This window comes from Stenella coeruleoalba (assembly GCF_951394435.1).
Source record: "Stenella coeruleoalba genome assembly, chromosome: 9".
Classification (NCBI taxonomy): domain Eukaryota; kingdom Metazoa; phylum Chordata; class Mammalia; order Artiodactyla; family Delphinidae; genus Stenella; species Stenella coeruleoalba.
In genome coordinates, this window is record NC_137155.1 from 9,827,804 (window position 1) to 9,841,707 (window position 13,904).

General features: G+C 40.6%; 1 protein-coding gene across 1 annotated transcript in view; it reads right to left on the reverse strand.

Moving 5' to 3' along the window:
- STK17A (serine/threonine kinase 17a) overlaps positions 1 to 13,904 on the reverse strand; it is a gene marked incomplete at its 3' end in the record, with an annotated part of 36,928 nt that overhangs the window by 12,793 nt on the left and 10,231 nt on the right. The window contains exons 2-3 of the mRNA XM_079931825.1: positions 13,668 to 13,880; positions 2,249 to 2,393 (exon numbers count right to left, since the gene is read on the reverse strand). Of these exons, the coding sequence (XP_079787951.1) occupies positions 2,249 to 2,393; positions 13,668 to 13,880 (358 nt within the window). The remainder of the gene's footprint in view (positions 1 to 2,248; positions 2,394 to 13,667; positions 13,881 to 13,904) is intronic.

Consider the following 13,904-nt stretch of genomic DNA (forward strand, 5'->3'; position numbering starts at 1 on the left):
CCGTGCTGTAACCGCCCACTTTAGACACTACACTAAGAAATCAGTGTCCCGGAGGAAAAAGAACTGTTAACAAAATGAAATATTGGCATCTTGCACAAAAGAACAAGACGGTTTCCAAATAATTTCCTTTCCCCTGTATTTTTCTGTAGGAAACTAGCATTTGAAGGATGACCTATTACCTTTCCACCTAATTTCAAATGGAATTTGATCAAGTTTACTTATGGAGTCACTTCCTGGTTATATACACTGCACACTCCTCCTTGAGAGCGTTCCTTCGTGCAAAAGAGATTGAACACTGCCATGTATACAGCACGGTACGTGTACAGTACGGTACGTGTACAGTACGGTGCGTGTACAGCACGGTGCGTGTACAGCACGGTACGTGTACAGCACGGTGCGTGTACAGTACGGTGCGTGTACAGCACGGTGCGTGTACAGTACGGTGCGTGTACAGCACGGTACGTGTACAGTACGGTGCGTGTACAGTACGGTACGTGTACAGTACGGTACGTGTACAGCACGGTACGTGTACAGTACGGTACGTGTACAGTACAGTGTGTATAAGGTGTCAGAGTGTACCATCCAGCAGCAGCTGAGTGGCACCTGCATCCGCAGGACTGGCATCACCTGGCCCTGCCCTGAATGTGAAACTTGCTGGGGCCCAGCAATTTGTTGTAACAAGCCTTTCAGGTGACCCTGACCTGGGTCAAAGCTGGAGAGCCACTGCCGAAAGCATCTCCTTTCTGCTGGAAGCATACGACAGCAGGGGTCAGGGTGGATGGGCAGGTGAGTGAGACGAGGCCGCAGAAGTTCAGGAGAGGAAAGTGGTTTTGGGTCCGGGGGTTCGGCCCTGTCAGGTTACCCTCCTTCCTCACCCCCTCTCCTCTGGCTGACAAGGCTGGTAAGGCGCCGGAGTCCCTGGGGTGTGTTCTGTGCTAGGGGACTGTCTCACTTCCACAAAGCCCCACCTGGACTTGACAGGGAAGCAACCATGGGAAAACCAACAGGGGTCTTAGACGCTTTTCTCCTCAGCTGCCTGAAGGAAAATGCTCTGAATACCTGCGGTGGACATTTACTGTTTGTCCCCTGAGCGCCCATTCTCTAGTCTTCGAGAAACGGAACTGGTCTGAGAACCCATCCCTTCCCCACTCTCAGTCCACATCAACGCTGGGCTGGGAGCAGGGCTTGACCCCTCTAGGTGGGTGCCTATGACACCGATGGCACTGGCCTGGCCGTCAAAGCCCTGCACCCTGGACCAGTGCACCAATTCTTTCTGGGTTGATCTAAGCTGGTTTGAGTGGGTCTCAGGACTTCTGAATGAGCCAGTGACCTGAGAGCAGCTCTTTCCTGCTGAGTCTCAGGGCAGTTGTGAGGGTAAAAAACGGTCGCATCTAACTCACCACCATTTTATTGCCATTTGGAGGAGGCAGAGCTGAGAACTGGAGAAGAACCAAGTGCGGCAATATCTGGATGGATGAATAGTGGTGTAACTGCAGCCAGAGTTACCCTGGACGTTTTAGCCAATGAAAGTTCCTCTTTCGATTACCCTGCTTTCAGCTGGCGTCCGCGTCACTTGAAAGGACGGTGACTGATACCACCCTTTGTATTTTCTCTCCTCCTTCCTCCCCTTCCTTCTTTGACAATTTCAAATTAAAAATCTACCTGCCTCTGATTGCTTTCATTCCCTAGTTTATTTTATTTATTGCTGCCTGCCTAATTTTCCACAACACTGCTTTTCAAATATTTCTGCTCAAAAATCACCTATCAGTCCGTGACATGTGAACCCCAGGAATCTGGCCTTTTCTCAACTTTCAGTATCTCCTACGTCATCTTTCAATTCCAGAGGAACTTTTCCATTTATTTTTGTCCAAACACATCACAAGGATTCCTAACTCTTTTGAGTTAACTTTCTCCTACTCTTCTCTACCTATCTAAATCCTAACTTTCTGGAAAGGTCTAGCTCAAGCCCTGTCTCCACCAGGAAGCCTTCACCTACTCCAGCAATATACCCTCGAAGCTCCATTTCCGGGGCAATGTATTATTATTTATCTTTCTATGTATGCACATGTGCATTCTCTCCCTGATAAAACTGGCTAGAGGATACAAGTTACGACTCAATTCTTATATCCTTGTTACCTAATAAAACACACAAACCTGACAAATATTGGAGGAAACCACTGTGAGACATCTCGCATCTAGGGTGTCATTCTCCAGCAACCTCAAAACTGTAAAGTAATTCAGCTCTTACCTTCAAATCAAGATGAACTACGTCATGAGCGTGTAAAAAGCGAACACCTTCTAAAATCTGCCGCATGAGTCTCTGAACATCTTTTTCCTTAAAGGCTTCTTCTCTGTCTGCAACACACTGGTCAAAGATTTCACCCCCAGCAGCACTAGAGAAGATGAGAAGCACATTTTCAATAGAAAGGAAGAGGACTCATTAAAAATAGCCTTTGTGTTCTTAATATTTAGACACAGTAGGTATCTTTATTTACATAGACTATAATGTGAATGTGTGTAAACTTTCTTCCATCTATATGCTGAAATCCAATATTTTTAAGTAAAAATTTAAGCTCAGATAAGCATTTCCAAAGCTAAATAAAAACATCAGCTTCAGAACTTCAAGAACTAAACCTTAGTAGTAAAATATATTAACACACTTTCAAGTAAAAAAATTCTCAAGAATTTCTAGTTACAGAATACATAAAAACATTGTTTTTGTAAAAAATGCAAATAAAGTAAATGCCCTCCATTGAAGACCCTTCCCCCAGTCCAGAGCTACATTTAGAAGTAAGCTCTGTTATCACTCAGGTGTACTCCAACCTTCCAGATTTTTAAAATATATTTAAATGCATACAAAAATATTAGTTTTCTGGATTTTTAAAGACACATAAATGGCAACATTCTAACTGATACTGTTCTATTACTTTTTTAAATTACTTAAACATGCCTTAAGAGTCTTTTCCATGATGGTTTTATATCTATCTCATAATTTTTATCTTTTATTTTTAAAATTTTTTGGCTGACTTGGATCTTCATTGCTGCAGGCGGGCTTTCTCTAGTTGAGGCGAGCAGGGGCTATTCTTCGTTGTGGTGGCTTCTCTTATCACGGAGCACGGGCTCTAGGCACATGGGCTTCAGTAGTTGCAGCACGTGGGCTCAGTAGTTGCAGCACGTGGGGCCCTAGAAGGCGCAGGCTTTAGTAGTTGCGGCGCATGGGTTCAGTAGTTGTGGCTAGTGGGCTTAGTTGCTCTGGGGCATGTGGGATCTTCCCAGACCAGGGATCCAACCCATGTCCCCTGCATTGGCAGGTGGATTCTTAACCACTGCGCCACCAGAGAAGTCCTACCTCAGAATTTTTAATTCCTGCAAACTTGTGAATAGAAAAACCATAGTTTATTTAACCATTCCCCTTTGAAGGACATTTAGGTTTTTTTTTTCATTATTCATGATTATAAACAATGCTGTGATGCGAAGGTGTGTGAAGGTTCCTGTCAGTGCCTGTGTCAGTAAGTAGTCTTCAACGTAGATACTGGGATGAAACTGCTGGTGTGAAAGGAATGTGCTTTTGAAATTTCAGTAGATATGACCTAGGCTCACCAAAAGAGCGGTACGGACTTAAACTTTCTTCCACCCTCTGGCCAAAGCACCTCAGTTTTTTTTTTTCCTCTGAATAATTTTGCCAATAAAAGAAACAAATCATTTACAATTTTTCTTTCCCTTCAGCAGAAATTCCATATTTTAACAATTTGTTCTTACCATAAATGACAGCTCATGTCCTATCTCAAATTTTCCTTTATGTGTTTTTTTTTTTTAAAAAAAGACTGGATTGCTTCCATGAAGTTGTTATAAAAATTAATGTGAAATACGCGTCTCCAAACAGCCATGCTACTGGCAAACAAAAGCTACTCGTTCGTTTCCTTTTCGTAAGATAATTTAGTTCTTTCCTTCCAGCCTTCTTTCCTTCCTTTTTTTTTTGTTAGGGCGATCTACTTTCCAAATTCTGTCTATAAAAGGAAACAAAAATTTTCACCAAAGTCAGCTAAGAACCTATTTAAGTTTAGCTGAAAAGCTGTAGGTGGTGAGAGTGAAAGAAAATAACTCGCTGGCTGATTCAAATTTTCATCTGGTTAAACCTATACAACTGACAATTATATTTTAATTACAGTATGAGAAAACCATACATGAAAGCATCAAAACAATTTTTATGTAATTTACTGCAAAATGGCCAGCACATATTCCGGCAAAGCTGAAGTGATGCGTAACTCGTGAGGAAGGAAAGGGTGAGCACTGACAACAGAACCGAGCGGTAAGTTAGTGACAGCCCGGCAGTGCTGTACGCTGAGCAGGCAGTTAGCACGAGCTGAGTGCACTCGGCCGCAGCAGCAGCTAGAGATGCACCAGGATGCGATGTGCAGTCCACGGCGTCCCCTGCACATGAAGGCTACACTCACAACTGCCTGTTTTCCTCAGCTGAGACAGACAAATGCATTTTGGTTGCAAAAGTTCGCCAGTCTCAATTTACTGTCCTCTGGGCCTCTCAGCTCAACACTACCACCCACAATAAAATTCAACAGCGGTCAATTTACATAAATACAAGGATTTCTTCACCTAAAATTTAAGAACAATTTATTATTAGTCCTTTCCACTATGATGTTTACCCATTCTCGCTTTAACAAAAGGGTTTTCCTCTCTGTTTTCCCAAGAATGTAAGCAGTTCACATAAGCACAAAATGTGAAGCGCAGAACTAGTTTTCTAAAAATTTTCAAGGATGTACTTCAAATGCAGCCTATTGTAATAAAAAAAACTGTAAAAGCCAGCCTTGAGCGATCAATAAGACTTAACATACCCTCTCGGTACAAAGTACGACCACCATATCATCTCATCCTACTTACGTTTAAGCCTGACCCATTTAACTGTCATGTTAATTAATGGAACCAAGTAAAATTTTACTAAGGAACAACTTGAGATGTTAAAAGCATCTGTCAAGTATGGTAACAGAAGACACAAGAATATTACCAACTACTTCGCACAAAGCACCTTCCTTCACACAGAAGTCTGTGTGGGAAGGAAGGTGCTTCACACCGCTGTGTGCGCTCGAGCAGCACAGTTTTGGGGCGTCTCCCTTTCACCACAGCAAGACTTCCACAGCTTTATTACAGTGCACTTTACTCCAGCAGCGCTTATTTTCCACAACTTTAAAATTACAAAGAAACGAATTCATTTAACTTTTTACCCAAATATCTTTTACAAAACAATTAACTCAAGGGCTTTTCCAAAAATTTTCCACCAAAACGATTTTTACACAAAACATTAAGAACGGTGAATTTCAATTTTCTAGTCAGTGGTCCTCAGAAAGCTGTAAGTATCTCTTTGTCAACATTACTCAGAGCCTATAAATGATGCTCAGAAGCTAAGTGTAACTGACTTTCCCTGGCTGCTTGCACCTTAGCTGGATCACAGCTTCCAAACTTAGGCACCAAACACTCCTTTTTCTACCTAAACCAGCATTTCCGTTTCTATCCCATGTAGAGGCCCAGTTTGGATCTCTACTCCCTCACTATTCAAATTCAACAAATATCAATCAAATATGTTAGAGGCCCTGTGCTATGTGCTAGGCCAAGAAAGATAAATTATAATTAGTTGGGAAGAGAAAGACGAAAGATAATTTTAGGAATATGTATGCATAAATACACATGCGTGTGAAGTTATATATCAAGTGATTTGATAACTTAGCAAATGAGCAATTAATTGGAAGGAAAGAGAAAAAAAATCTTAGAAAGATGACACTTATTCTGAGCCTTCAGGAATGAACAGGACTAGATGGAATGGCAGGAGTGCATCCCAGGCAGAGTGGACATATGTATGAGGGCCTGTTGGTGTGACCAATAACTGGTACACTCACAGAAGGATGAGCGGCTACTTCCCCTTTCACCCAAATGGTACGGAACTTGCCATCTACCCATAAACAACGAGAAAATGAGCCAAGTATATGAACCAACTGTTTTCAGACATAAGAACGACAGGCCGTTAGGACCATTATCCCTGAGGTGGAGGCACAAGCAAGCTGAGCCCTATGCTCTGTCTTTCTACTTGGAGGTAATTTACGGCACGTGGTACAGGGCTGGGGAGGATCCCAAGCAGAACAGCAGCCTTGCTAAATTGAGGTAGGAAGGGAGTTTGACAAGGCTAAGGCAGCTGGACTTCGTACAGGCAGAGGACCAGGGACGAGGGTTCTACACAGAGAGAGACCTGCAGACAGCTGCTTAGTTGTATTCCAGAGTCTTAGACAAGGTACTTATACGCACATTCACTGGACAAAACTGAGGTCAGGCAAAGAACTACCAGGAAATCATAAGCTGAACAAGCCCTAGCGTTCACCAAGGATTCACCAGAATAAGATATCTGAATTTTACCCAGTTTGAGGAGAAAAACCATGCCAAGCACCTGGGGCATTCAGCAGACCCCCCAGAATGCCATATTTTAGCCTTATTAAAGGCTAAAGTAGCCCTAGACCTGCCCAGTAAGTCTGATCCACAAGTAATTTAACTGCCTGCCAAAACAAACATCACCATTCTTTTAGTGGAAGATCATAAAATCCACCCAGCACTGTGCCATTCTAAATATATGGCATCCTTCCAAAAAATACTAGACATCTGAAAACGCCACCACTTACAACTCCCAACTAACAGGAAAATAAAAACAGACCCAGACATGATGGAACTGGCAGGTAAGGACTTTAAAACAGGTATTATAAATACACTGAAGGATTTAAAGTAAAGTATGAACACAACAAGGAGAGAGATGGGAGGTATGAAAAGAACCACGTGGAATTGCTAGAGAAGGAAAAATACAATGTTTATAGTGAAGATTTCACTGGCCAGGCTTTACAGCAGATCAGACACTATGGAAGAATCAGCAAATCTGAAGACGGAAATGGAAGCCATCTATCTAAAGTACGGGGGTGTGGGACGGAGAATAAACAGGACCCTAGGGACCTGAGCGACAGCATCAACCAGTTTAACACACTGTATTGAGGAAACGAGAAGAGAGAGGTGGGGGCAGAAAAATAATTGCCGAAAAATCGCCAAATCTGATAAAAACTAAAAGATCCACGTAGCTCAATAAATCCCAAGCAGGATAAACAAAGGAAATCAAGGCACTTTATATTCAAGTTGCTGAAAACCAGTGTGAAAGAGAAAAATCTTTAAAAAGGCACTAATACAGGGGTATCAAGAATCAACACAGACTTCTTGTCATAAACAATGCAAGGCAGATGACAATGCAATGATATCTTTAAGCACTGAGAGAGAAAAAACGTGTGCCTAGAATGCAGGGGGAGGTTGGAGAAGTACTAGCAGGAGATGAGGTAGAACAGAAGTCAGACAGAAAAGCATGGGACACAGTCCAAACAACCTGAAAAATCCCAAGTGAGGCAATGATGGCTGGTATATACCGCTGAACATCTCCTTCAGAAGCACTCCCTTGCCTCTCTGGTGGAGTAAAGGTGCACAGTGCACGGCTAAAAGCTTTGCAATCACACACTCCTGGGCTAAATCTTGGCTCTGCTACTTGTGGTGTGATCTTAGGTTGATTATTATTCTGAAATTTTTTTTCTCACATATAAAATCTTGTTCTAAAATTTGTAAATAAAACAATTTCAGAGCTTCCCTGGTGGTGCAGTGTTTGAGAGTCTGCCTGCCGATGCATGGGACATGGGTTTGTGCCCTGCTCCGGGAAGATCCCACATGCCGCGGAGCGGCTGGGCCCATGAACCATGGCCGCTGAGCCTGCGTGTCCGGAGCCTGTGCTCCGCAACGGGAGAGGCCACAACAGTGAGAGGCCCGTGTACCGCAAAAAAAAAAACCCCAAAAAAACCCCCCAAAAAACAATTTCAGTTGCAGGATACAAAATCAATATACCAAAATCAGTGTGTTTCTTCTATACACTAACAATGAACTATCAGAAAGAGAAATTAACAAAACAATCCCATTTTCAAAAACATCAAAAAGAATAGAATTCTTAGGAATATTTTTAACCAAGAAATGATATATCTATTATACATGGAAAACTAAGACACTGGTGAAAAAAACTGAAGATTTATTTATGCTCATGGCCTGGAAGAATTATTATTATTAAATATCCATACTACCCAAAGTGATCTACAGATTCAATGCAATTCCTATCAAAATTCCAATGGCATTTTTCACAGAGAAAAAACAATCCTAAAATATGTATGGAACCACAAAAGACCCCAAATACCCAAAGCAATCTTGAGGAAGAACAAATCTGGAGGCATCAGCCCAGTTTCAAAATATATTACAAAGCTATAGATTCAAAACAGTATGGTATTGGCATAGAAACAGACATATAGATCAGTGGAACAGAACAGAAAGCCCAGAAATAAAATCATGCATATATCATTATTTAACTTATAACAAAGTATAAAGAGTATACAACGGGGGAAGAACAGTCTCTTCAATAAATGGTATTTGGAAAACTCGATATTCACATGCAAATGAAGAAAACTGGACCCCTACCTACAAATACATGAAAGTCAACTCAAAATGGATCAAAGACTTGAATGTAAGACCTGAAACCATAAAACTCCTAGAAGAAAACATAGGGGGTAAGTTCCTTGACATCAGTCCTGGCAATGACTTTTTGGATTTGATAACAAAAGCAAAAATAAACAACTGGGACTACATCAAATTAAAAAGCATCTGCACAGCTGAGGAAATCATCACAAAATAAAAAGGCAACTACGGAATGGGAGAAAATATTTGCAACTCATATATCTGATAAGGGGTTAGTATCCAAAGTATATAAAGAACTCATACAACTGAATAGCAAAAGACCAAATACTCCAATTAAAAAAATGGGCAGAGGAACTACATAGACATGTTCACAAAGAAGACATACAGATGGCCAACAGACACATGAAAAGGTCCTCAACATCACTAACCATTGGGGAAATGCAAATCAAAACCACAATGAGCTATCATCACCTCACACCTGTTAGGATGGCTATCATCAAAAAGGCAAGAGACAGAAAGTGTTGGCAAGGATGTGGAAGAAAGGGAACCCTTGTGCACTGTTGATGGGAATGTAAATTGGTGCAGCCACTCTGGATAACAGTAGGGAGGTTCCTCAAAAAATTAAAAATAGAACTACCATATGATCCAGCAATTCCACTTCTGGGTATGTATCCAAAAGAAATGAAAGCAGGATCTCAAAGAGATATCTACACTCCCATGTTCACTGCAGGCTTCTTCACAATAGCTAACATATGGAAACAATCTGAGTGTCTGTCAAAACATGAATGGGTAAAGAAGATGTGGTGTATATATATATATATATATATATATATATATATATATATATATATATATATATATGTATAATGTACTATTGTTCAGCCACAAGAAAGAATGACATCCTTCCATTTGCAAAAATGTGGATAGGACTTGAGGGCATCATGCTAAGTGAAATAAGTCACACAGAAAAGGACAAATACTGTGTGATATCACTTATAGGTGGAATCTACAAAAGGCAAACTCAAATGGAAATAGAGATTAGAATGGGACTAGGGGTGGGGAAAAAGGAGCTGTTGGTCAGAGTATAAACTTCTAGTTATAAGGTAAGTTCTGGGGATCTAATGTAACTATGCTTATTACAGTTAATAATACTGTGTTATATACTTTAAAGTTGCTAAGAGAGTAGATCTTAAATGTTCTCACCACAAAAAAGAAATGGTGTTAGCTAATGCCCTGGTGGTAATCATTCTGCAAGATATAAGTGTACCAAGACGTTGCAGACCTCAAACTTACAGCATGTTCTATGTCAATCACATCTTGTAAAGCTGGAGAAAATTTAAAACTAAAATGCACAAATAATGTATATAAAGCATAGAAATGATGTACACAGAGCTGCCAGGGAAGACTCAGCACAGTGCCTGGCACACAGTAAGTTCTTAACTACGACTACTAACACCTCATCTATGTTCCCACAGCAATTAACAAGAATTCTAGTAAAACACCAAGGTTGTTGCCATCATTTCTATCTCTTTCACTAAACTATAGCACTTGGAACAAAGGGGTTATGCTATTTTCACTTTCGTATTACCAGCACCTTAGTATCCAGAGCACATGGCAGGTGGAATGAGTAATACAGTAATCATGAACCTGCCAGCTTCCATAACAACAATCTGTCGACATGGCCGAGAATTCTGATATCTCAATGTCCAAAGTCTAATTCTAAGACTTCCTCTTCAAACAAAAAGCAGAACACAAAAAGTTTGGGCCAAATCATACTGTTTTGTAGTTCTAGAAACATGATCATGGAAGCAACAGAAGCTACCAAAGATTTCTAAGCAAGGGAATAATATTGCCACATCTATGTGTAGGTCACCTATCCAACAGGAGCCTGAGGGATGCCCTAGAATTGAAGCCAGAGTGATCAGCTAAGCAGCTACTGTGAGAGTCCATGCGAGAGAGAGGACCCAACACAGAGGAGAAACAGCAAACACAATAAAAAAGGGACCACCAGGGGAGAGGTTCAAGTGGATGACTTGGTAATTCATGACACACAAGCATTAAATGAGACAAAGCAATCAAGGATAGACCCAAGGTTTCTACGTGAGTGATGAAATAAACAGGGATACCACTGGAAGTGGGGAGCAAAGAAGGGCAGCAATGCAGGGGTGAAAACATACTGATCGTGCATCGGTCATGATGTGCAGGTGGATTCAGGGATATGCAGTAGAGCAGCTGGAGCTGAGGGAAAGGTCTGACGCTGGAGATAAAGATTTGGAAATAACCAGCAATAACCAGCACGTAAAAAATAGCTGAAGCCACAAAAATGCATTGTTATCATCCAGGGTAAACGTGCAGAATATAAACGTATGACCAGAGTAACACTAATGAGCTGTGGGGAGCACTTGTATTTATATAGTAGATGAAGGGGAAAAGGCTCTACGATTTAAAAAATAAAAGAGGGCCATGAAAGCCAAGGAAGAACATAATTTCAAGAGAAGAAGGTATAATATCAAGTGTTTAAAGAGAGTAAGAAGTAGAATGAACACTAAAATGAGGAGATCGATTTTGGCACACAGGGCTGATGACCTCATGAAAGTTTTAGGAGAGCAGATGGCATTAGACTGAAAAGTGATGGAGTATCGGCACACCAGCAGATGGATGGATCAATGAAGTAGAACAAAACTGACTGGAAGGTGAGGAAAGCTGTAAATTCAGACGACTCCTTTAAAGACCACAGCAGTAAAGGAAAGAGAAGGGCAGGACAGTAGTTCAGAGAGAGTCAAAGCTGAGGACCAGGAATTTTAGGAGAGAAGTGACTGAAATCCTGGAAGATGGAGGGAAAAGAATCACTAGAGGAGAGGGACTCTGAGAGAGAGGTTAGATAAGTGACTAAAACGTAAAACTCAAGTCCTAGAAAAGGAAGAGGATTAAAGAACATATGTCAAAGTTTTAGCCTTCGAGTTAAGGAGTGGGATCTCTTCCTCGCAACAGAAGGCAAGCAGGTGAGAGCAGTTAGAGAGGGATGCTGAGGCGTGTGTCTGATGGCCTTTATTTCCTCCATAAAGGAAGAGAAGCCTCGGTGTCTAACAGGTGGGAAGTGGGTGACACAGTAAGTGTGGTCAAGGTTTTGATTAGCTCCTGCCCGCCTGCCGGGGATGGTAAAAGAAGGGGCTGAGAGATTAGGTAAAGAATTACCCAGCTACACCAAGAGCCCAGCTGAGGATGCAACTCTCACCCTCGTAATAAGCAGACTGAAGACTACGCAAGTACTCCCAAGAACGGGCAGGAGGAGGGACACAGAGCCTGCATCCCATGTTTCAAACGGGCAGAAGGAGGTGCAGAGGGAGAGCAACAGAAAGAAGGAAGTAACGTGAGGCGCTGGTGAGGGACTAGTTGCAGTAAGGACCACAGAAGGGAAGGGAATGTAACGGAAGAAAAGGCAGGAGCAGACGGAAGGCTGAAGACCTGCGCAGAGGCTGAAGAGCAGGTTTGTGAGGACGGGAGAGGAATGAGGAGATGATGGCTGGAGGGTCTCTTCCGGATCAATTTCCAATCCTAACTTAAGCCTCCAGGATCAACCGAAAACCAAAATCCTCTCAACCAACCTTTCTTTTTACAACTGGAAAACAACTGCACGGAGATATAATCCACAGCGACTACATTTCTTAAGCATTTGATCATTTGTGGATATTTCTATTATAATTAAAAATACACAATGGAAAACACTTTCATGCTTTCCATTGTTCACATTTTATTTTTCCTTTGAAGGGATTCCTACAAGTGAAATTACGAATTAAAATATATAAACACGATGCTCTTGAATTATATTAGCAAGAGGAACACACTATTTTAGCCGTCCAGACTTCTCCCTCTATAAACTTTTAAATAAAAACAAGGTAATAATAGACACGTTATTTTGTAACTTTTTTTTTAACTTAATATTTTAAAACATCTTTCTATGTAGTACATTTTTATCTACCATATCTTTTAAAATGACTGCAGAGCAATCCATCTCATGACATGATCACTTATTTCACCAACCTCTTACCATTAAACATTTAGATTATTTCTTTTTGTTATGTAGATACTGCTGCACTAAACGTTTTTATAATACATCTTTGCCCAATGGCCTGATTATCTCCTTGTGAAAAAATTTATGTATGTGAAATTGCTGGGTTAAAGAGTATATATATTTTTAGGGCTTTTGATACATACTCCACACTGTTCTCCAGAAGAGTTACACCAGGTAATACTCCCACCTGTAGTATGAGATGATCCAAGTCATGAGTACCACTTTTCTTCATGATATCTGACGATCTTACATAGAGAGAAACGGGCAACTTATTTTTAAATTTACATTATAAAAACTGTAAAAGTCAATATTTTTCACCTATGTATAAGCCATTTACACAGGTTTCTGTGTGGAATTTCTCTTTATATCCTTTCTTTGTCCTTTTTTTTTTTACACTGGGAGGTTCATGTTTCTGTGTATATTGGTAAGATCCAGTTATATATTAAAGAAATATTAATCAGTTTGGGTGAACAGATATTAGAACTATTTTTTCCCTGAGTCTTTTCATTTTGTGTTCATATTATGTACTAATAATGCTTTTTAATGTACTCAAATCTATCAATCTTTTCCTTTGGCAGGAGAAGCAGAGAAGAAAACAGGATTTCTTAAGAAGAAAAAACTGTCCTTCATTTTCCAAAGCTGTTTTCTCTGCTGTCCTTACTTATTTACCCAAATTGGAAACATGGAATGAATCAAAACTATCATTTCTGAAAGAAGGATTAGGAACTTTGACTATATGGACATGTAAGGGATTATAAAATGCTTTTTATTTTAATATTATCTTGGTGCCACTTACCTTCTTAAGAAAGCCTCTAATAAGAACATAAGAGAACTTATTTTCAAAGGAATTTCATTGAAGACTGAAAACGAAAAACATAACATACATGCATCCTTGCAAATTTGGGATATGTCAAATGAATAAGAAGAACACACAAGAAAGTTCTGGAAAATCTTCAGATTTCTAAAGAACCAGGGCCTGCCACGTTATCACAGATGAGTGGCACCGATAAAGGAGTGTGGACTATGGAATGAACTCAGTAAGGGAGACGACACTTACTACTCCAGAACTAGGATCATTTCCGATGGCGTCTCGTAGACTGCGTGTAAGTTAATGACCCAAGGATCGTCCTGTGCTAGTTCAAGAACAGCAATTTCATGAATTATTTCTGTCCGACAATCTTGGCCTTTTCTTCTTTTCCTCATGAACTTTGCTGCAAATTCTTTTCCAGAATCTTTCTTTATACATTTCCTCACCACTGCAAACTTCCCCCTAGAATTCAACAGAACACATTCA